This window comes from Acomys russatus, chromosome 12 (assembly GCF_903995435.1).
Source record: "Acomys russatus chromosome 12, mAcoRus1.1, whole genome shotgun sequence".
Lineage (NCBI taxonomy): Eukaryota > Metazoa > Chordata > Mammalia > Rodentia > Muridae > Acomys > Acomys russatus.
Window position 1 is genome coordinate 30974761 of NC_067148.1, and position 25234 is coordinate 30999994.

Consider the following 25234-nt stretch of genomic DNA (forward strand, 5'->3'; position numbering starts at 1 on the left):
GGACCCTTCCTTACAAACAGCACTGGAGTGACATACACAACAAAGCACAAGTGGGGGAGCTCAGGATATACTTAGCAACACTTCCTGCTATTCCCTGAAATCATGGATGCTCTCGCAATTTCCTTTGCATAGAATTTCATCTACTTCTTCACCACTAAAGCCCAAAATTTAGTCCAATGCCAGGCACTCAATAAGCTTATGAAGAATAACTCTTAATTAAGTTGACATATTTTCTACCATTGCAACAACAAAAATATGAATGTGAACATGAAGAATGTTTATCAATTTTATTATTTCAAATATATTCTGTGTTCATTTTTAAAATACACTATTTTCTTCTTGTTCCTTTTCTATATTGGCATGAAATGGAGAGGACGAGGCATGATGATTTTGAGCAATTTTTACTTACACTCTTTAAATTACAAGTGAGAAGAGACACTTCTGAGCTCAATCAGATTGAGCAAATCATATTTGAATATTGTTTGAAATTCAATTTCAGATAACTAGAACTGCAGGTTATCACGAGTGCCAACTGTTGCTGCTCCATCTCCATGAAGAAGGAGTGTGCTGTGTGTTCTGGTTTGATTTGCACATCTGTTGAACTGCAACTTACCACAAAGGATTATCCTATTAAAAAGTATCATCTTGGCAGATTAAAGATGAGTATCTATTAAATTTTGTATAACAGACTATTAAAAAGAAAGCAAATTCTTCAGTTACTGCCTCTGGCCCATGTAGTATGTGTATACTGAATTTTAACTAATATCTAGTGTATTTTTTTAGATGAATACAAGCAATTCCTTTTAGGTTCCTAAACTGCATCCCTTGGAAAAATTCAAAGTGTTGCTGTTTCACATTGCTTTCTACAAACACATTTCCATTAATTTGCCATACTTCAAAGCTACCTATGCTCACAGATGCATTTGGTCTTCATTATGTCAGCAAGCATGCCACCATAGCTCATTACTACTTCTAAATGAGGTCAGTATAGATACAACTCGCCCCTCATATTTGATTCATAGTTACAAACCTTTATAAAGTTTTTGCTTCAGCATGGTGGAAAATAATTTCATATCAGCACACTGTTCATTTGTTTACACGTGTGCATCTGAAAATATTTCTACTATGACACCACAGAAGATCTTCATTCATCTAATGATGTCAACAGAGGATCCATCAGGTTTGGGGCACGTGCTTCACTCCAATTGTTTGTATGGAACTACAAAAACAAGCCTTATGAGGAACTTCTAAACAGATATTTTATTCATTCAACAAAGCAATTCAAGTGCCTTTTGGCTGTCTTTGCATATCTTGCTATAAATATGCCTCATTGTAGTTCTTGAGGGGAGAACTTACATATAGTTGCAACTTTACTTGGTTTAAAATGCTACATAAGATTGAAGAAATAACCAAATGTGATTTTGTGCGATGCCTGCAAGGGACGCTGCAGTAGCTGACTGCAGCTGCGCAGTGCTGCAATTGGCAATATTAAGTAGTTACCTCTGCTCTGATTTAAGCAGAATATGTCAGATTCTTATACAGGTCTATAGGAAGACTTTGACCGAGTCATTAACTGAAATTATTATTGTGCTAGAATATGTGAATCTTTGTCCAAAATTTCTATAGCTACATATGTGAGATAACAGGTCCGTTTTCTGAGGAATATGGCTGCCATTGACATTTGGAGCACAGATATGGGTCACTTTTAGTCCCCATTGTCCTCTCTCATTCAGTCCTATCTCCTGCGGAGACTCCTCTTCTTGCCAGCAAGCTTTCTTCACTTTGTTTGTGTATGTGACTCACTGAGTTTAGAAATGGTTGCTTCATGAACATGGTCAGGACTTATTTGACGGAACTTAGGCAATTTATCAGTGGTTACATCACTAAAGTAAATGGCATTCCCTTCCCCAGAAACCAGTAACTGTCCATAGTACCTTGGCAAAAGGCAGGGACTTGAGAACCCCTCCCTACACTTAATAAAGTGTCTACAGCTTTAATCTTGTGAAGGACACCACTGTGGCAGTGAGTTGGTGAGTTTCAGAGGACCCATCCCCATCCTCTGGATATATAGTATCTGAGTTCTCTTTCTTTGAGATGTTCCCTGACCCTTCAAGGCAGCAGAATAGATATTCTCATTTAGGAACCAGCATTCAGTACTAACTTGTTCTCAGTGTGAGTCTTTCCATTAACCCCTACTCATTGCAAAAAGAAGGGTCTCCAAGGAAGATTGGGAGTGGTGTTAATCCTGCAGAGCAAACTCTGCTGGAGTTTAAAGTCTCAGTGTGGTGCCTGACTTCACATGGTGGTCTGGGTGGACAAGGCTCATTTTTTTATTTCTAAAAAAGTACCTTGATTTTTGTATCAAATCCTGTTCTTTTTCTAAGCCAAGAAGAAAAATTTACTTTTAATTTTCAAGGTTCATTTTCATGTTGTAAATAACATATAGGGGCATTTCAGTGTTTAATATAATTAGATATTATATCTTAATTATACTAAATACAAGGAAAATGTAGAATAAATTATCTAGGAGTTAGATTATAAATTAAATCGATGAAATCACTAAATTCATTTTTGGGTTTTATCATCTATAAGACGATAAAAGGAAATAAGAAAGGTTTCGAAGTTCTGTACAAATTCACACCTCACAACAGGTGGTTTTATCCTTCAATCTTGACTTTGTGTTTGCCTCACATGTCTTTTTCTAGCTCACGAGATGTCTGTAATTTCCAGATGCACTTTACAATTCAGTCAACACTCAGAAAAGAAAATAAATGTGCATGTTAGGATTCCTAATCCATGATTGCTATGGCTATGTAGAGCCCTATGTAGGAACCCTTATATGCTTGTGCAGTGATGCTATCATCAGATAAATTACACCCCCTTTCAATCATAATAGAAATCAGGACATTCCCCATGTAGAAAATCCATCATGAATTGTGAATTTCAAATGAAATTTAGTTTTCAGTATAGATCACCCACTGTTGGAATCATAGTCTATACCGAGATAATAAATGAATATCACAGTCACCGACCAATCAGAAGAGATGTTAGACCAATCCAGGCTCATGGCCACAACATTCTTTGCATTGGTGACCACTGTCCACAGATTAATGGATCTGCGGTTAATGTGTCTTTAAGTGAAATTTTAAAGAAATTCACATTAGTATCAGCATGTTACTTCTTGTGTTTACTGATAGAAAATTAAGTTGCTTTTATCAGAGAACATAATAAGACAGATGGAGAGAGAGGGAGAGAGAGGGAGAGAGAGAGACAGAGAGAGAGTGAGAGAGAGAGAGAGAGAGAGAGAGAGAGAGAGAGAGAGAGAGAGAGAGAGAGAGAGAGAGAGAGATGGCTATTATTACAGAGAAAGGTTGAAGCCTGTCCCTATGAAACTCCAATTTTTCTTAATATAAATCCCAATTTACAATAATTAAATGAAACAGTTTTCACAGAGCTGAACGAGCATGTAAATGTATTAATACAAATAAGTAATTAAAGCTCTCAAAACTCTTCCAAGTGGAAGAAATAAAAGCCAACCAAAAGGTCTGTGATGTATGAGAGATGTATGCATGCCAAACACTTCCCCTCCCAGCTCTACTCTACATCCTAAAATCTACTACCTTGAAGGTGTCCACTCTGCCTGTATCCCAAATGGCTGTACACATTCCTGCAAGTGTCCACTCTGCCTGTGTATACAGAGTAATGCACATGTCCCTAAAGATGTCCACTTTGCCTATGTCCACAAAGGGATGCACACATCCCTGCAGATGTCCTCTCTGCCTGTGTACACAAATGGATACACATATTCCTGCATGAGTCCACTCTGTCTGTGTACACAAAGGGATTCCTGCAGGAGTCCACTTTGCCTGTGTATACAAAGTGATGCACACATCCCTAAAGATGTCCACTTTGCCTATGTACACAAAGGGATGCACACATCCCTGCAGGTGTCCACTCTGCCTGTGCACACAAAGGGATACACATGTCCCTGCAGGTGTCCACTCTGCCTGTGCATACAAAGGGCAGCACATGTCTCTGCAGGTGTCCACTCTACCTGTGCACACAAAGGGATACACATGTCCCTGCAGGTGTCCACTCCGCCTATGTACACAAAAGGCTATAATCTGATTTCCTTAGGTTCTCCTCATTCCTTGGCCCAGTATCAGAGTCATCTATATTCACTTAAGAACAAAAATGGATTTTTATGTTCAACAGGACTCGTGGAACCAAAATTAAATAATAGAACCATAAGATAACAGAGCAGGGAGCTGTGTTCCTCTATTCCTTGTATTTTGTCCTCTAGTCTGATGGCCCTGTGTCCCAGAAAATCCATGCTGTAGAATTAGTTCCCTCTTCCTAAGGTTGAAGCATAAAAGAAGTCGTCTTATTCCCTTCCTTTCTCATTTAAGTTTTTAATATTTATTTCTAATTAAGCCAGGGCTTACGTGAAAGAGGGCTGATGGTGCAGCTCAGTGGCAGAGTGCTTACTTAGCAGGTGTGGTGCTTTAGGTTTTATTCCAACTTCTACCATCACCTATGCAGCCATGGCTATTTATAACATTTAGTAAGTACCTATTGCATGTCATGTCTTGTGTGAGGCACACAAAATCTAGGTTTCATCTGAGCATGAAAGACAGAAAGAATGATCACAGAGCTGAAATTGGGACAAAAATAGCTTTATATTCTTTCTCATGACTCACATGGCCTTTGACCATTAAGTGTAATGGATAGTAAAAATGTGAGACCCTATGCAAAGCCCCAGTACTTCAGATTGGTCATGCAACCTGTGTACAAGTTTGCTGAGATGTCTAGATGTTTCAGTGGATAAGAAGTGATTCCTGCTGTGGGGTTGCAGGGTCCAGCATCTCAGTAGGAAAGAGCAAGTGTCTGGGTTGCCCAGAAGACATGTAAGAAATTTGGCTGATGACATCCGAGATCATCTTTTGATAGTTTTTTAAAATGTAAGAGACAACTAGTAGGTAATTAATGCTAATAAGGATGTGGTTCTCAGTCAGCTTCATGTAAACCATCTTCATGAGACTATTAGTGAGGGAATTACAGCATTTAGAGCAAATGAGTCACATCTCCAGACTTATATCACCTATCAATATAGAACCGCATTCTATTCTGGAAAGATCAAAGAATATACAACTTACATATCAGGGTATAAACTGCCTGGCTTAGAGCACAAACCCGACATTTGAACAGCATTGTACAATGAGATGGATAAAGTTTTGGTTTCTCAGTTTCTTTATCAGTAAAGGGCCACAAGAACAACAGTATAAATTTATAGTCAGAATTAAATAGGACATGAGCCTCCCCTATGACTGAAAAGACAGTAGTGGGAGACTAGCTCCAGAGGTATGACCTGCCTCAAAAGGAACACAGTGTCCTTTCTTAGTGCATTTTATTTATTTATTTATTTATTTTCTGATAAGAGCCCAATAATGATGAGTTTTAAATTCTCAAGTTTTATACTGTTATAAAGAGGCCATGTTGCCCACTGAGGAGTGCTTTTTCAATTCCTTCTATCCCTTTTGGTCTTTGAGTTGCAGAATTTTCCAGTCTGTCTGGAGGATCACAAGCTATTCCTACATGAGCCTGTGTGGCTCCTGGAAATTTTTCCTCTATGCCTTTAGACTTCTCCCCTTAAGCTCTGGTGCACAAATTCTTACTCAGCTAGCAAGTGGAGAGAGTGGAAGAGCCAGGGGTGTCTCTGTGCTGCCCTCACCCTGCTGTGCTCTTTCCTGCAAACTGGAGCTTCCCTGACCTCCAAGGCAAGTTCTCCCTAGTTCTCCTCCCTCAGTATCCCAGAGGCTGCTATGTTTGGCCTGTAAGTCTGTCCATCCCTGGGGTAAAATGTAGTAGTTGAATCTGGGCATTACTCTGGGGTCAGTCTTGTGGCTTGCCAGATTCACACTTTCTCAGGAACCATTGTTGTGCATATCTTTTTAATTGCTCACCATTCAGTGTTTGGAAACTGCTATTATTTCAATAATTTCTTGCCTACACTACCCCACCCTCCCACTGTTTGGAACTATTTCTGGCCAGTTCCTAGTATCCAGTCATAGCTGGAGTGGGAGATCATACAGGTTTCTGACACTGCATATGTGAGGGAATGGAGGTTCAGAAATATTTAGCAGTTCTACCGAAATCATTCAGCCATTATATATTAGAAGAAACGTAACAAACCAGGGACTTAAACAGAAACTGACAAGGTTTCTCTGTGTAGCCTTGGCTCTACTGGAACTTGTTCTCTAGATCAGCCTGGCCTCAAACTCAGAGATCTGCCTCTCTGCCTCCCCAAGAGCTGGGATTAAAGGTGTGTGCCATTACTGCTGGCCAGAAAACAAAATTTTAATACAGAATGATGCACTGTAGTCTTCATTAACCTAAACCAATCAATTTGAGCCAAAGAATTTTGGGGATATTTTGCTTTGAAAAAAATAGAGTAAGGGCAATCTGTTACTTTTCATCTCCTTCAAAACAAAAAGTTTTTGTTTTTTGTCTCCCATCTTAGTGTTTTTGGCATGGTTCTACTCATGGGGAACATTTGGGATTTTCTCCAAGGTCTGGGATACTTTGCCCATTTTAATCATCTGATACCTACAGGCTTTCCAAAGGAGAGCCCCCATCTGGCTCAAAGCTCAGCCTGTGCATTTTCTAGAGATGTGACTTCTTTACAAATGTGCTCGAATTACCTTTTACAAAGCAGAAAAAAAATACTGCTGAAGTATGTAAGCACAGTGAGATGAGAGCTGTAGAAAGGGATATGTATAAATCCTTGCAGTTCACTTTTATTACTTTCACCATGCAATTGCATTTAACATTTTCTGAAACAGTGATAAAGTTTGAATAAAAAAACACATATGACATTTTAAATATGCCAAGTGAGAGATATTATTTAGATAGTGAATATTCACAAAACCTTGTTGTTTTACATTCCTGGGAGGCTCTTTGCTTAATGAGAAAGGAACATTTATCCTCTCACAAATATGGTGTTATAAGTTTATACTAATATATGGATATATCTATAAACATAGATAATCTGTATTTGTCACAGGCAATGTACTTGTAAATAAAACCTTATGCAAATAATGCCATACCACCTACAGTTCTTTTTTTCAAATGTGCAAGTGGCTGATTCAGCAGTGGAAAAACAAAGTCACACACAGTGATTTACACACATGTCCAAATGTTTAAAAATATATGTACATTTCATAAAAAATAAATCATTCCTTGTTAACCATTTCAACATACTCTCAATATTATATAAAAACAATGGGTTAGCCTTGCATCTTTTATCCATTGACTGGCCCACTTTAGATGCCTTACCTACACACAAACAGATGATTTCTGAGGTCTCCTCCAGCTTTAAGATGATGGCAAAAGACAGGACTCGGGTCTCCTTTTTGCAGGACCCCATTCTCCCTTTGCATCACTAGTAAACACTAAGACAACAATCTATTATTTCCGTGAGGAAAGTGTGTTTACGGTGATTAAATAATTTGTCTAAGGGCTAAAGCATGAAATGGTGAAGATGTTATTAAACCCAAGTCTGAACTGTAGGATGTGTTCTGCACCTACATCTTCTGTATCAAACCTACATGTTAGAAATGATGTACCAATAAGGGTATTGATCTTAAAGCTGATAGTCATTTCCCAGAACAAAAGTTTGTAAATCTAAAATGAAAACATTTGCCTATACCTTATAATTATGTGTTTTTTATATTCATGAAATTTGAAATGAGTAGTGCAGACAATGCTTTCCGTCGCATTATGATCTTCGATCTGTTTCTTACATTGTGTTAGATTTTCAGTCACTGTTGTTCAGCATCGCGCACTCTATGAGTTGGTCCAGGCACTGCTTGCTTGCTGATGAGAATGGGAGGCACTTGAGATCAAAGGTCTCAAGGTCCTGTTTCTCAGCTTCTCACTCAGGGCCAACTTAGAGAACTTAGGGTGAGGCCCATGGCCTGGGTGCTAGGCCAGGTTTCCAGTCTCCCTGGAGGAGGTTGAAAATGAGTTTTCTATGGAGTATTACAGTTTAGCTTTTCTAGAATGAGATTGCTGGGATCAGAAGGCAGTGGAGACTTAGGAGCTTCACAAGGCCATGATGATACCAAAAGTGTTACAGCCCTTTCTTAAGCTGCTGTGCTAAGCACAGCAGACAAATCAGATGAAACCTGCCTGCAGGCAAGTCTGGTGAGATATAGGCACGGGTGGGTGCTTCACCAGTGGTCAGCATAGAGGTAGCAGTGGCAATGGACCAGGCTCCAGTGGATGCCAAGGAAGTCCCACCATCTCTGCCTGATCACTGGGCAACTAGTGGCAGGTCTCCCCAAGAATAAATGGAGTCTGAGACAGTGATAGTGGAGGAATGGTGAGCACCAGAGAGAGGAGCACAGCAGCCAGTCTTTATTTATACACTTTGAGCAGTGGGAAGGGGTTTGTGGGTGAATGTGTCTGATTCTCTGGGACAAGGAGTGCCAGGATACTTAATCAACAAGAAGTGGCACAGTACCTCATTTACATGTAGTAGCACAGGATGTCATCACAGGAAGGAAAACACAGTATTTAATTATCCTATGGGAAGAGGGAAGAATTTCTAGGTATGATTAAAGGTCATTTGCTGGAGAGTAGGTTCTCCTTAGCATAGGGTGGTGTCTGCTAAACTGTTTTTCTTATCAGGTAAGGGTCAGGTCTGTGATCTTTCCTGAGGGCTATGTGACACTCCTTATAAGATCGGGGGTTACAGATTGGGTGGAGTGAGAACCCCGCTTAGAAAAGGGAATCTACAATAATAGACTGGGTGCAAATGGCTATCCAGAGATGTCAGATTTCAGCCTTATCCAGCAGAGTTCCACAAGTCACTAGAAAGCAAGTATCTACATAAATGACTCCTAGTTCACAGAGACGGTAGCACAGAATATTTTCTCTAGATGCTCTTCAATGAAACTGACCCAGATACGTGATCATCACTTAGAATATATAACAGCAATACATTTCTTGTTGAACAAACTTAGCCAAGATGTTATCCAAACATCCACATGCTCTACATAATACCAAGATGGTGCATGTCTATTGACAATGACTTTCTCTTAGGTCTGGAGCACAGCTGAGGCAGTTGGACATAGCTTTGCCTCTAACAGGACTCATTACTTAAGTTGTGTTGAATAACGCCTTGGTTAACACTGTCACAAATTTTGACCACATAATTTGGCTTCACAAAATTCAGTGTGTGCTCTTGGTAAATGTATTTTATTTTTAGCAAGGTCAATATTCTCTTGCTCTTTTGGAATCATTATACCATAGAAGAATTAGCTTGCTCCATGAATAAATAGAAATTTCATCATGTTCAGATGAGGACACATTTTGACTTTATTAAGTCAGACTTGATTTTATCATTGTATTTCAGATATTTTCATAATGCAATTCTGCTACATTTCTTTACTGAATATTTTATTCCAGATAAATAGCGAGCAGCAAAGATCACTTATTCTTATTACAATTTGGGTTGGCTCTAGACCATCCTTCTTCTTACTCTCTTCCAAAGAACAAAGTCCCCAGTACTATACTTGGTGATAGTTTTTTAATCTTCCTACTCATGTTTTGATTCGATCTCAGACTCCTCCTAATTTATCCAATTTTAGGTATATTTTAACCTTTTAAAAAGGGGTCATTCAGAATGTCTGTAGAGAAGCCCAGGTTTCTCATTATACAATGAAAAAAGCCTTGTGACAGTAATTTCTCAAGTATATTGAATTAAAATTAATTAGCACATGTTCCTTGAAGAAATGGTCAAAGGGATGGAAGGTCGGACTGAAATTATGCTTCCTCGGCCCGATAACAGGATCTCTGGTTTGTAGTATCTGTCTTTTATGTTTCTTATCATTCTAACATTGATTGTCTAGACTTTTCTTAGCATTGGTCTATGACAAGGACTTTGGCAGTCAAGGAGAAAACACTTATTTGCTGTAGCTAGACTCTAATATATTGACTTGAGCAGCAGAGGATAGTTGCCAATATTTATTTAAAATCATGTTTGCCTGGCTGTATAAAGAATTTTCCAACTGGAAAGCAAAAGTCAATAAAAAGTCAACAGGAACACATGTAATAATGACAATAAAATAGAGTTATTTTTAATTGTGCAATAGTTTTTTTTTAAGCCTTTAATTTCTATTATTCGAATGTACAGCCTTAGGTCTTACTATTCAGTGTTCATCATTCAAAGACACAAGATAATCAAAATGGGTTTTGGCATGTGATGTGTCTGTTACACCTTGGTAGAAACTTTTGTGGCGATCTGATGCCAGTGCAGATATACACATCTGAACATTACTCTGAAATATTAATATCTTACCTATAACAGTATTCTACTGATGTATATTTATTCTGCAGAGTGCCTGCTCTTTTCATTCTTTTAGACCATAAATATCATAATGTCAAATATTACTAAAAATCTTTCTTTTCTTTTTGAAAATTTCACTTATATCCAGGACACTCATACTTGTAGCTTCTAAACAACACTCACTCATACCACCACATGTAGTAACTAAAAAATTATGGGCTTTCAATGTCAGTTACGTAGTCATGTACAATGAAAATGTAACATGCACCATTTATATCTTCAGGTGCTTAATATTAATTAAATAAAAACCAATTCCAAAAAACACAATCTGCAATCTTATGACTGCAGAATTATTTTTGGTATATTTATGTTTCTGTACCAGAGAATTAATATGGACTTTTTTAAAAAATATAAAGTATTGTCTTTTCTTATATACTTATTTCTTTCTTAACAACTGAAGTTTTGTCATATTGAGAGTTTAATCTATCACAATTAACTCAAAGTCTTTGAGGAATTCTCAAAAGTTCAAAAATATTAAATATGCAACACACTATAAAAGGAAGATCTGTTGTCCATTCCTAATTTAATAGAGGCTATAAAGACAGAGATGCAGCAGAACTTTAGTCTTCAAGTGGACAATTGGAATCACTCTGCTTACCAGCAGATTCCACTCTTTTCATTGTCAGTAGAGATAAAGTATTTTTATCTGCTTGATACTTCTTACATTATTTCAGAAAATGCTACAATCAATTTTATAGAGCATAAAATATTTAACTATAGCAATAGATGGATATGTACATACATTCTAGAGCATTTTAGAGCAATTTATCAATTTTTATAATTAAACTATCCCATTAAAATGTTTCATGCTCATTTCGATACAGTTTTTGTCTTTCTCCACTCAGTTACTTGTGTTACAGGAATCCCAGTTAGCTTACCCTGGGCAGAAGTCTCTGGGCTATGGGCTTTAAAGGTACTTATGATGCTGTCATCAAGCCTATGGTGTGTCCATATTAATATCTCTTCTTTTCTTTGTTAATTATTTCCTTATGTGATCAATATAAGTATTTCATAATAAGACTCATGATTTTGATTAAACTAAAAATACTATAATTGGTACATTCAAAACAAAATTACATTCAAAGTATTACCAAAAATTTTAAGAGGAAAACAGGTATCTGGGATAAAAAATATTAACACTTGTTTGGCGACAAGAGTGACACAAAAGAGATCCTACCTGTTGAGTCAAAGTTCACCTCATTGCCGGGGCTTGGACCCACATCAATAGACACAATAGGAACGAGCTTCCGGAAGTCCCACAACTTTGTAACTCCACGGGCATCACAGGATGCTATTATGTGACCCTTTAAAACATATCATAAAAGAAATATACATAAGCCTAGCATGGTGGCACTCTGGGAGGCAGAGGCAGAAGGTTCTCTGTGAGTCTAAGGCCAGCCTGGTCTACAAAGAGAGTCCAGTACATCCAAGGCTACACAGAGAAACCCTGTCTTATAAAACCAGAGTGGGGGGCGGAGAAACTGACAGTAAAAATGTAAACATGAGATTTTTGAACCAGTTTTACCAATGCCACAAAAATATATTTCTCTAACCTAAAAAGAAATCATTATATCTTTATTTTGGGTAAAAATTACATCAAAGTATAGTCTTAAGATATGAAATCTTACATGAAAATTATGAAGATAAAGTTTTAGAAATTACTTATAGTTATGTGAAAAGATGGCAAAAATATAAACATAGTTTTATTATGCAAATTATAGGTGTATAAAGTATGTGACACATAAAACTACAAATATGAAAAATTACTTCATTTGTGCATTTTATATAACATGCTTCTAACTAATTGGTACCGATAACTGATGGCACAAATGAAGTAAAAATAAGAGTTAGGAAGATAAATTGGTGCAACGGTCAGGAGATTGACTGGGTTCAAGTGAAACTGGCTCCCAGTAATTGATAATGACTGTGGTTTGCTAGACAAACTTCTCAGTAGAGATGTTTGGGCTCATTTTTCAACAGATTGTATCTGTTTGGTAATGTTTATGCTATTTCAGGAAAAATGAAAACAAACAATATTATAGAGCATAAAACAATTACAATTACTAGCTGCTTACTGGGACAAGAAAAAAAAGGTGTATTAGGATGCAGCAGAGGAAAAACAGAAGAGTAGATGAATCAAGTGTAATAGAGAGAAGAAGACAGAGGATTCTCAGCTTAGGGATCAGCCTGAGCTCACCCACCAGGAGGTCCGTGGCAGCCTAAGTCTAGACCTGGACGTCTCAGAAAAATGTCAGCTTTAGAGGACCATGCCATGTCAGTAACTTGGGGTCGGGTGATGGGCAAGAGGGCTTCTGCTCTCTGTCCACACTCATCCTCATCATTTCTGCATTCATCTTCTTTGCTTATTCACAGATGCAATGAATTAATCACACTGGAACCATATCACTGCTCACACTCACTTCCATACTCTTCCAAGTTGGTTTTACAACTTTCTACCTCAATTTTCAAGTGTTAAAGGCATTTAACTTTATTACTAAACAATTTTGTTATTTTAATCAAGGTCATATTTTCTGTTTTCTTAGTTACTGTCAGGAGTATATCCTTCCTGTAAGAACTGAACACCCTCTCTAAATAAGAGTCAAGGGAATCTTTTGATGTCCCTAAACACACAGGAGATGCCATTAGTTTTCAATTTCTGGAACTGCTGTCATGGGCAAAGTAATATGAAAGCTATGTCCCCAATCTAACAAATGAGATGCTTAATCTTTCTTATGACTTACAAAGAGCAGAGAGAATTTGGAATGTCCTCAAGTACGTAAACACGTTTTGAAGAATTGTGAGGAATTAGTGAGTTTCATTCCAGACAAATGGAAGATGAGTTCACAAGTCTTAGCAGGGAATATTAATGTTACAAATTAGAAAAAATTCATTCCAAATATAAAAACTTTCAATCATCTTCAGACTCACAAATGGGATCTTTGTTCAACCTAGAGAACATAGTAGATACGTTTTAATCAGAATTTAATTTGGGTGCACCTTTCACTAAAGGCATGTTTATTGACTTAGACTTTGTCTGATGACTGAAAATTAAAATGAGTTTAAAAATGTGCCATATCACAGTGAGTATTAAACCTTGAAGTAACACATAAAAATTAAAAAAATAGTATCTTCATTTATATTGGGTGAAAATAAATATTAAACACTTTTAATGTTTAATTCCCAAAGATATAGCTGTCAAATAATCAATGTTCAGTAGTTTAAAATATTAAAATGATTCAACAGTTTATAACATGCTTTTAATAAATCAGGTGATGTGCTACATGATTCAATAAAATGAGTGCACAGTAATATTTACAAACCTTTGAGCGGTGATCATAACTTCACCATGGTTTGCATTGCCTTAGGAAATTAGAAGTAACGACTAAGGATGTATTGCGGTGAATGTAATATAACTTAATAAGACAGATATTTTTAGATTTGATAGCTGCATGATACTAGTTAGTAAAAGGACTGCTTAGTTATACCAAGCAAGGAGGGTACATGGAGAGCCTATCATGTTGTTTGTAGTATATTGAAACTCCGGAAAAAGAAAAAAACACTAAATAAATTAGAAGTGACTAATACCACCAAGGACTTGATTGTGGTATTTTAGTTTAGTCTAAGTACAGCCTTAACAGTCTTAAGACTGATATTAATTTTGGCTCTCATGATATTGAGTCAGAAACAATGTAGATGCTAGAAAAGTTATTAAGAAATTGGAATATCCTAAAGACTCTGGAATCTGCCTTCTCCCATCTCAGTCAAACTAGAAGGGCATCAGCCTGCATCCCTCCTTAACAGAGGACATCAGTCTAGAATAGCATTGCATAACTGGAGTGTGAGTTTTGAGAAATCTCAAGGAGGTAGAGAAACATGGTACAGGATTAGAAGGTGGCCTTGGTAGTGATGGTCATTAGGTACTGAGCCTAAACTAAACAGGATTTCAAAGAAAATGTTTTCTGAAGGTGGGAGAGATTGTGTAAGAGTCTTAAAAAGACTGTGAACCCATGAGCTTTGGCAATGTCTCTAAAATGTAATTCTAGGTTAGGCCCTTTTCACCACCAAGACTAAGTTGTAGCATCCAGAAAACGGTCAGGACAGAATTCATAAAGAAATTCAGCTCTGCTCAGGGATTGGCTTAATTTCTGTTACATGCTAGTAATTAACTAATTGAACAAATGAGAATGAAGTGAGTAATCAGTGTTGGCTATTTGTATTTTAAATGATTTTTTTATTTTTAAATTTTTTTCTATTATTTAGTTAATTTATTCAGATCACATCTAAATTGTTTTCCCCTCACTTTTATCCACCCATTCCTCCCTCCCGCTTTCACCCTATTCCCCTTCTCTAGGTCTATGACCAGTCGTCCATTGGCTAGATCTGAGTAGGGGTTCAATGTTTACTGCATGTATTGTTCTTGGTTGGTGCAGCAGTTTGAGCAGACACCTCTGGATGCAGATCTGCCCGTCATGATGTTCTCCTTGTGGATTTTTTTAAAAGGATATTTTTAAATTACAGAACAGTTAAGGAGACAACGGCTATATAAACGAATACACCAGCAGGTAGAAAGCACTCTGAAGTGGATGCTTACGGTTTCTTTGAAGACTCAATCGTGTCATATGATGTTTTTCTGGGAGTTGCCTTGTGAAAGGGCACGTGATGTTGGAAGGAGTTATATAGAACCCCGCGGACAGTGGGAGGATGCGTTTTGCATTGCTACACTGCAAAGCCTGCAACTCTTTTTTGGTCTTTGCTAGTCTTCACTTCGCAGGCAGAAACATTCTAGAGAACTTCTTGTGGTACTCCAGCTGAGTCTAGCCACTTCTGCTGACTCGTGCTGATTCTGGATTGAGAAACCTTGAGGTTTCTGCTGCACTGTGCCACCAATATGGATTCCTGTTGCTGCTTGCTGTTTGCTATAGGACTGGACTGCTGGTATCCTGACAACACAGAGTGGAATTAGTCCAAGAAACTATGTCTAAACAGGTCCACAACCCTCTTTTTCTATTAACATTCTTTCGTCCCTTCCTCTGGTCGGTGGGTTAGAAGTGAGGTTGCAGTGTAAGAACCCTAAGTAAAGTAAGCTTTGAAAAATCTAAGCCAATAGCACTCACAATGCCTGGTGGGCTGAGTTGGATGCCTGTAAGCCACAGTAGAAGAAAACTTACTCCCCAAAAGTTGTACTCTGATCACATAGACACACACACACACACACACACACACACACACACACACACACTGTGACATATATAAGCTCAGATTCATATATATATATATATATATATACAATAAATAATAATTATGATAGACAATAAATAAAATTAAAAAGTCGTAAGAAATTAGTTTAATAATACAAGTAGAATTTAAGAAGAAAATGAAAAGTCAAAATTTCTGACTTTCCCGGTTCAGCTTCCTAACTCTAAAATCAAGAACTTTAATTTAAAAATTCTATACAAACAGAAAGTTACTTTTTTGTTAGATAAGGCACGTAACACAAGGCCATACCATTTTATGATAATAATATACTGAAGACAATTTAAGACAAATATCAACAATGACAAAAAGATTCATACTTTGAACAGAGGGTGTTGGCACACTCTTCTAATCCCAGCACTCAGAGAGGCAGAGGCAAGTAGAGCTCTGTGAGTTCAAGGCCAGCCTGGTCTACCAATTGAATCTAAGACAGCAAAGACTACATAGAGGAACCCTATCTCGAAAAACCTAAAAGAAAAAGAAGTCATACTCTGGGACATTTTCAATGTTACACCCAAACATACAAATTAATGAAGGTATGATTAAATTCAGGTTTATTAATAGAAAATACGAATAAGTAGATTTTGTAACAATTATGTAACATAGAAGATGACCATATATCCTGCATCGCTGTATGGTCGCCTGACAGCTAGAGGCTTCTTGATGCCAAGTTGATGTCAATAGCTGCAGGGAGATGGCTCACTGCCTTGCTTTCTCTCACAGCACACTATATTTATATACGGTAAGAAAAAAAATCTGGAATGCTAATGGGGCCAGTTACAATTTCAGTTAATGTAAGACTGTTTCATAAAGCAATAATATCATTATATGTATATATATATTCATGAGCCTGTGTGATGTTTAATGCATAATTTATAAACTGAAACATTAACCTACAATATGGGTTAAAGGGCTATAATACAGATAGTTTAAGGAAAGTCATATATACGCGCAATTTCCTATAGGAAAGCTCTTGTATTGCAGGTTAGGATTAAATGTTTTTGATTGACCATAGAAGATATAGGTACAATCTTCTTGGACTTGAAAAGAACTTAAGTAAATGCTAAAATAATATGACTCAAAATAATATTTTTAAATGCACAGAAAAGTTAAGAAATCTGAAGTTCTAGAAGAATGCTTTGTGATCACAAAGCTAAAAAATAAAATATAAACTTGCATCATCCATAACCATTTATCTTAGCATTGTAGCAGTTCTCAGCCTTTCTAATATTTTGACCTTTTAGTATGCATTCTCATGTTATGATGATGGAAACCATAAAAACATTTTTGCTGCTACTTCATTACTGTAATTTTGTTACTGTTATGAGTTGTAATGTAAATATCTGTGCTTTCTGATGGTCTCAGGCTACCCCTGTAAAAGGTTCATTCAACCCCTAAAGGGGTTGTGACTCACAGGTTAAGAACTGATGCTGTAGAGTATTTTGATAAATATCATAGATAAGTGTTACTACCACATAGGTTGTCAAGTTTCCATCATATTTCACAATATACAACTAAAGATGGTCTAGGAAAACTAAGTTGTGTTAACAGGGTCATAGCATATACCTAAAACAGTACAAATAATAATAATAACAATAATAATAATAATAATAATAATAATAATAATATCATCATCAACAACTTCTACTAATTAATTAATTACTGTGTTACTTAGGGTCCTAAGTATTTATTTATTCATATATACAAACATTGTCACCCTAAAAAAAAGAAACAAAATGATCAGTAACTGGTGTTTCTCTGCATTTGTGGATGAAGAAACGAAGCCACAAAGAGATTAAGTTATCTCTAGTCCACACCATAGAGAGATGAAAAAAGGATAATAAGGAAAAGAAAGATAAAACAGGATAAAACTATGGGCGAAACCACGGCTTCTGAGCTCTGGTTCAGAAGTGACTGGCCCTTCAGCTTCTGTGGGGAAGCAGAGTCTGAAAGAGCTTTGTGACAGGTGAGCATAAAAGCCAACTCATTGTGAACTCATGAGTAGTGTTAAGATTTCCCAATAAAATGAGACAAGAGTTGAACAGAAGTTTCTGGCCAGAGTTTCTTGAAACTACACATTATAAGTGATAAAGTGCACTTTATATGTGATAAACTGAGAGAATCTGCATTTAATAAAGAACCCCACAGTCTGGACTAGAATCCAGATGCACATCAGCGGCTGGATCTGTGGTTTCCACCCGGCCAGGCAGAGCTTCGACATCCTTAATTTGAAACCTCTGGTACAGAGGGGCCCAGGGCTGCTGGTCTGAGGGGCCTGAGCGAAGGGAAGTAGCTATAGGGCTGAATTCTATAGAAAGAATATGAAAATGAAAGTAGAAAGTACAGAGGTGAAAGCAACAAAACAAAATTCCTTTTTAATAAAATGCTCTCTCTGTGTGTATGTGTTATAAGGGATTGAAACTTTAAATATGCTAGGCAAACACTACCACTAAGCTACATTGATATTAATATATTTCAAGCAATTGCAGATTTATAAATCAAAATAACAGGTCAAGCAAGAGAAATAAAAAGTATATATAAGATTCAAAATAAAAAAAAAAACCTGAACTAAACAAAACTCAATATTAATAAATATGTAGCACCAGCAATTATGTGAAAATAAATATGTCGTGCCAGACAATTTTATAAGAAGTGAAAAATCACAAAGGCCATATTTTCTTATAGTGCTGCAATTATCTAAAAATTGCAGTGGGTTAACAAAGCAAAACAAGTTGAAGCTAAAATGGAAAAAAAAGCAGTTCACAAATGACAAGTTTAGAATTAACTCAAATGAGAGATTCGTACTGTATTAATAAAGTTGAACCTATTATTGGAAATTCTATTTTAAAAACAAGGAAATCCGGAAACCCTGAAATTGCAAGGAAATGGATGAAACTAGAAATGATCATCCTGTGTGAGTTAAACTAGACCCAGAAAGATATACATGGTATATACTCATTTATAATTGGACACTAGCCCAACAGAGACATCTCCTGAAACTCTTCACTTAGCAGGAGATTGGGATAGATACTGGGACTTCCTATTGAGACTCTAGGTGAGAGAAGTAAGGAAAAATGGGGAAATAGAAAGATTCCAAGGGTTCTAGAAACCTACAAGAAGACCATTAAGGCTGGAGAATCTGGACCCAGGTGGGTCAGCGCAAACTACTGTACCAACCAAGGACAATGCATGCAGTAAACCTAGAACCCCATCCAGATCTAGCCAATGAACAGTGTATTCTCCACAGTTGTGTGGAGAGCAGGGACTGACTCTGACATGAACTCTGATGCCCCCTATTTGAGCACTTCCACTTGGTGAGGAGGCTGGTGGCAGTAAGAGGAAGAGTAAGCAGGCTACAAGGATGAGACTTGATAGGCTGTGATCATATGGTCGGGGAGGAGGTCCCCTTCTGTCACAGATCTAGGGGAGAGGAATAGGATGAAAGAGGGAGGGAGGGAGGGAAGAAAGGGAAGATACAAGTGAGGGGATATCAATTGAGATGTAATCTGAATAAATTACTTAAATAAATAAAAATGTTTCATCTTTTATTTGTATGTGTGTATGTACACATATGTGTAAGCACCTTCAGATGCCAGATAAAGGAGTCAGACCTACTGGAACCTGAGTTACAGGTGCTTGTCAGTCCAATGTGGGTGCTAGGAACTACCTCAGGTCCTCTGAAAAAGCAGCCATCATTCTAGCCCCTACATATGTTTATTTTAAAAAGAGTTAGAATAAATAACTGAGATATTCAATTGCATAGTACATTCCTAGAAAGAAATAACTAAATCATGATAGATTTATAGACACCTAAAATTAAACTCAGTTAATAAACATAATAAAGACCAACAACATCAAAAGCTAATCTTCCCTCAGGAGATATGGACAGATAACATGAAACGGAAATAAAAGGAGATTAAAAGGAGATAAAAAGAAATAGTTATGAAAGGAAAAAGTCATAATCAGTAGCACTAGGGCATGAAAAAGGAGTCACGGGACTGGCTGCCAGAGTGTGTTGGGGCAGAGACCAGAAGTTAGTGGTCTCTAGATGTCTTTCTCAATAACTGACCACCTTTTTGTTTTCTGAAACAGTGTTTCTTACTGCCTGACTACAGTGGCTGAGATTACAGTCATAAGCAGTAAGTTTGCTGTTTCCCTGAGTGCTAGGGATAGAACTCATATCCTCAGGTGCGCAAAGCAAGTTTCAACAGACTGATCCATCTCCCAGCTCCAAGAGGGAGCATTTTAAAATATGACAGACACTACAGAAATACCCTCAAATGCCACAAGGAGTTGGTGCTAAATGTAAATTCTTCAGAATACTGAGTTTCTAAACAAAAACAAATATAAAATCAGCTAACAATAAAGTAAAAAAAAAAGTATGATAACTACAACAAAGTCATCACACATGCATAAGAAGAAAATAACCAAGAGGAAACTACTAAACAAGTAATAATATATGAACAAAACCTGCTGTTTAAAGGAGAGGTAGACACAAGAATGGACTAGCTTTACGTGTAAGTGTGAGTGCCTGCATGTAGGTACACATGCACTATGTGAGTGCTGTCCTTAAATGCCAGAAGAGATCATCATATCCCCAAAACTGAAGTTACAGGCAGCTGTGAGCTGCCTTTTGGGTGCTAAGGACTCAACCCCATCTCATTCAAGAGCTATAAGTACCGTTAACTGCTTAGCTGTCTATTCAATCCCTAGAACTCTTTTTGTAGATCATAGCAACAGGCAGTGGTGGGCACATCTTCAGGTAATGCATTTCAAGACCCACCTATTGGGATGGCCCCAGCCACAGTAAGCTTAGCACTCCTCCATCAATCTTTAAATAAGATAATATCCTGTGGGCTTGCCTACAGCCTGATCTTATGGACGCATCTTCTTGAGGTTCCCTTCTCTCAGATGACATTACCTTGTTTCAAGTTGACATAAAAATATCCAGCACAGGGCCCTTCCAGCAGCAGCTGTCTCTAGAGAGAAGTCCACGAAACAGGCACACATCTTGCAGTGCCTGCCTCTATTTCTTGCTGGGGAATGCTTCTGACCTGTTGTGCTGTTTTTGCAGCCATTCTCCACTGACCTCAGAACCAAGATCCCATGCCCTTCCAACAGGGACTGAAGACCTATGATTCTATGGGAATCTTTGAGCTCTTCAGCACCAGCTTGGGACCTCATCAAGCCCGGCAGGGCGCTGAGAAGCCGCGAGGTAGGTTCTCATACTCTCAGTCTACAGACAGCTGTTGTTGGACTACTTAGACTATATTTTAAAAAGCAGTCTTATATACCCTCCTTTGTAATATATATTCATTCTGTCAGCCATGTTCCTCTAGAAAACCCCGAGAATGCAATCACTAGGAATAGAATGAAACAATTAAAACAACACTTTATTTTATTTTTTAATTTAATTTTATTAATTTATTCAGATTACATCTTAATTGTTAACCCATCAATTGTATCTTCCCATTCCTTTCTTCCTCCTGCTTTCACCCCATTGCCTTCCTCTAGGTCTATGACAAAGGGGGACCTCCTCCCCCACTATATGGTTATAGGCTATCAAATCTCATCTTGGTAGCCTGCTTGTTCTCTCTCTGGGTGACACCAGGTCTCCACACCAAGGGGAAGTGGTCAATATGGGGCACCTGAGTTCATGTCAGAGTCAGTCCCCACTCTCCACATAACTGTAGAGAATGTCCTGTCCATTGGGTAGATCAGAGTAGGGGTTCAATGTTTACTGCTTGTATTGTCCTTGGTTAGTGCAGTAGTTTGAACAGACCCCCTGGGTCCAGATCCACATGTCACAATGCTCTTCTTGTAGGTTTTCAGGACCCTCTGGATCCTTCCATTTCCCAACTCTCCCATATTTCTCTCACCTAGCATCCCAGTATGATGTCCTCACATCTATTTCAATCTCCTGGTAAGTGAAGACTTTCATGGGACATGCCTTTTGGGCTAGTGTCCAATTATAAGTGAATACATACCATGTGATCATTTCTGCTTCTGGGTTAACTCACTCAGTGTGATCATTTCTAGTTCCATCCATTTGTCCACAAATTTTGGGATTTCCTTGTTTTTAATAGCTGAGTAGTATTCCATAATGTAAATGTGCCACAGTTTCTTTATCCATTCTTCAATTATGAGACATTTAGGCTGTTTCCAGGTTCTGGCTATTATGAATAAGGCTGCTATGAACATGGTTGAGCGTATGTCCCTGTTGTGTGGTGGAGCATCTTCTGAGTATATTCCAAGAGGTGGAATAGCTGGGTCTTGAGAAAGCACTATTCTCAGTTTTCTGAGAAAGTGCCAGACAGATTTCCAAAGTGGTAAAACAACACACTTTAATATAAGCTGTGTGAGGGTGGATGCTCTCTCTTCTTTCTCTCTCTCAAATCATCATAACTCTCCCTTGCATTATAGTGCTATTTCACACCTCAGTTGACCACTGAGAAATACAATTGCAGAAAGTGAGCAGGAAATAAGAAATGAGAGCTGGTCCTTAATTCATGTATCTCAAACACCAGTGGTTTCTACGGATGACATCCAGGTGGCTTCGCTTCTGGGATAATGGTCTCTCTGGTGGCCATGAGTTCGCCATCTCCTGTCTTGAGAAGAACTGTCTTTATTCCCTACACTGTAGATGGCTTCCTTCACTAGGACATAAAGTAAATGTTTATGCACATTTGGCTCAAATAGCATCAATAACAATATTTTGTTTTCCAAACTCATATTGAGAGAGAAACTCCTTTTTCTCTGATTAGAGGGTTTCAGAACATCTATAAGCTACTTACGCTCATACAACCCTACTTCTACATTCAAGGTCTGCAGGGCAAAGACAGGTAAAATGAGGACCACACAGATGGCTGTTTGTGTTTTGCCTTCAGCATAATCCATGTGTCATTTGACTTTGGTTCTGCATAAAGTTTCATGGGTGAGCCAATGAGCACCCTACTTTGATGGTACTTCATAGGCACTTGGGATTTGTAATTACAACGTGTCATATCTTTGGTATCAATTTATTTAGAACATTAGTGAAGATATTAGTATTGCGAGGGTGGGATGCAGAAGACTTCCATTTGATGTAGGTTCACTGATTAATAGTTAGAATAAATAGATTTTATTACCACGAAATCTGCTCAGTACTATTTGTAGCATCACACCTCCAGGCACAAACTCTGTTCAAATGAAGAAAATAATCTAAAAGTATTATAATGCACCTCCCTAAAATTACCTGGATGGAATGATTTGAATGTTTGGTTCACTTAGACTTTGTGAGTTTATCTGTGTTAGCTCATTTTATTTCTGAGTTATTCTAATATGGAACAATATGTGGTAAATATTTAGTGATAAAAATATTCTTTCATTTTAATATATTTGGGTCAATATCTCAAATTATTATTTCTCATGTAAACTTTCTTCACATTTATTATTTGCAATATTAAAAAAGGAGAAAATAATTGTGGAGAGAAAATACATATGAATATATATATAATTATAACACAAATAGACATACATGTCAAGTTTTGTTTTGCTTTGATTTAGTTTGGTTGGTTTTTTGAGACAGGGTTTCTCTGTGTAGTTCTGGACTAGCTTTGTAGAACGGGCTGGCCTCAAACTCACAGCAATCCACCTGCCTCTGCCTCCCTGAGTTCTGGGATTACAGGCATGCACCTCTATACCCAGCTAGATGTCAAGTATTTTAACTATAATAACGGCATTAAAAAGATTATTGCAAGAAAAAATTTGTCTGTATTTTATTTTATGGTCCACAAAGAAAAAGAGACATTGAAAAGAATATGAAAAATAAAAGCTTGTCTTTATGAATTAGCATGAATCAGTGCAACTTTATTTGCACTTTTACATTTTGCAAATTCAAGTTTTGTGTTACCATTTTTTTGGCATCATAAATATTTTCAAATAAACAATGAAATGCAAACTTTGCATATAAAGCCTGTTTGGTGACCTCATTTTCATTCCCCAAGATCCTGTTCATAAAAGAGATAGAAGCACAGGGTCATCAAGCAAGTGGTGGGAACATTAAGCCACAGAAACATCAGCTGCGTTCAATGTGTGGAGGTAATGACCTGTGGTTCGGTATTAAGGTATAACCATAAGAAAATGCTTAGGATCATTAGGGGGAAAATTAGTATCTCAAACATTTTTAGTACTGATACATTAGCATGTGTCTTAGGACAGGCCTATGCAGCATTAAACAATAGCTCATTATACAATTCCCTTGGTACTCAATGGTACAGACACAGCAACTGAGTACAGAATTAAAATGGAGGGAAAAGGTAAAATTTGGGACTCTCAAAGAGCTTGAGACTAAAAGAGCAAGTATCAAGGACTTAAAGAAGTGGATAAAACTGTTGTTTTTAGAAAATACTATGTATTTCCCAACTGTGGGTCTGCGGTTGAGAGAGACAGAGAGACAGAGAAGCCTTTTGTGACAACCACTACTTCTCTACCCAACTCCCCAGATGTCAAGGTCACAGCCCAGACAGAAAACCATCAAAGAGAACGTGCAAAACTTGTGATAAGGATGCTGAGATATAGCTCTTCACAACTGATGACTTCTGTCAGGGGTTGCGAAGGACTCAGTTTTCTTTCCTTCCTTATTTTCCTTCTTTCTGTTTTTATTTCCTTCCTTCCTCCCTTTCCTCCTCTCATCCTTCCTTCCTTCCTCCATTCCATTCATCCTTCTTTCCCATCTTTCTTTTCTTTTTATTGAGATATTTTCTGTGTATCCCTGGCTGTCCTGTATTCACCTATAGACCAGGCTGGCTTCAAACTCATAGAGATCTGCCTGCCTCTGCCTCTCGGAGTGCTGGGATTACAGGGGTGTATCAGTTTTCTGGACTCAGTTATTTATTTATTTATTTATTTTAGACTCAGTTTTTTTATTGGGTTGGCCACTTGGGAGTTTGACCAGGGTACTTTGTATGAAATTTTCAAATAATCATAATATAAAAATATTTTGAGGGAAAAATATTTTTTTCTCAACCAATTGTTAAGTATTATTAAATAATAATCCATATGAATGTGGGACTGCAAAACTAAAAACTAATGGCCTAGAAACTATACGACTCACAAATACACAATCACGTAATTTTTTTATAAATTTAAAATTATTTCTTTAAAAAAAATTTTTATTAATTTATTCTTGTTACATCTCTATGGTTATCCCATCCCTTGTGTCCTCCCATTCTTCCCTCCCTCCCATTTTCCCCTTATTCCCCTCCCCTATGACTGTGACTGAGGGGGATTTCCTCCCCCTGTATACGCTCATAGGGTATCAAGTCTCTTCTTGGTAACCTGCTATCCTTCCTCTGAGTGCCACCAGGTCTCCCCCTCCTTTCTATCTTATCCAGTTTTTCGTCCATATGACTAAGAACCATACTGCTTTTACATAGTAAAAGGCTTAAAGTGTGCCGTACAACTTACCTAAAGCCATGTCTTTTGTAAAATATGGACTAAGAATTTACTCCATGGAAATCTGACGTAGATGGCCAAACTCTTAACATGGAAAACATTTTAATTGATAAGATACTTTGGGGCAGGAGAAGC

At 37.5% G+C, this 25234-nt stretch overlaps 1 protein-coding gene across 1 annotated transcript in view; it reads right to left on the minus strand.

Annotated features, from left to right (window-relative positions):
* Spag16 (sperm associated antigen 16) overlaps nt 1-25234 on the minus strand; it is an 848530-nt gene that overhangs the window by 221850 nt on the left and 601446 nt on the right. The window contains exon 16 of the mRNA XM_051154139.1: nt 11589-11715. Coding sequence (XP_051010096.1) covers nt 11589-11715 — 127 coding nt within the window. The remainder of the gene's footprint in view (nt 1-11588; nt 11716-25234) is intronic.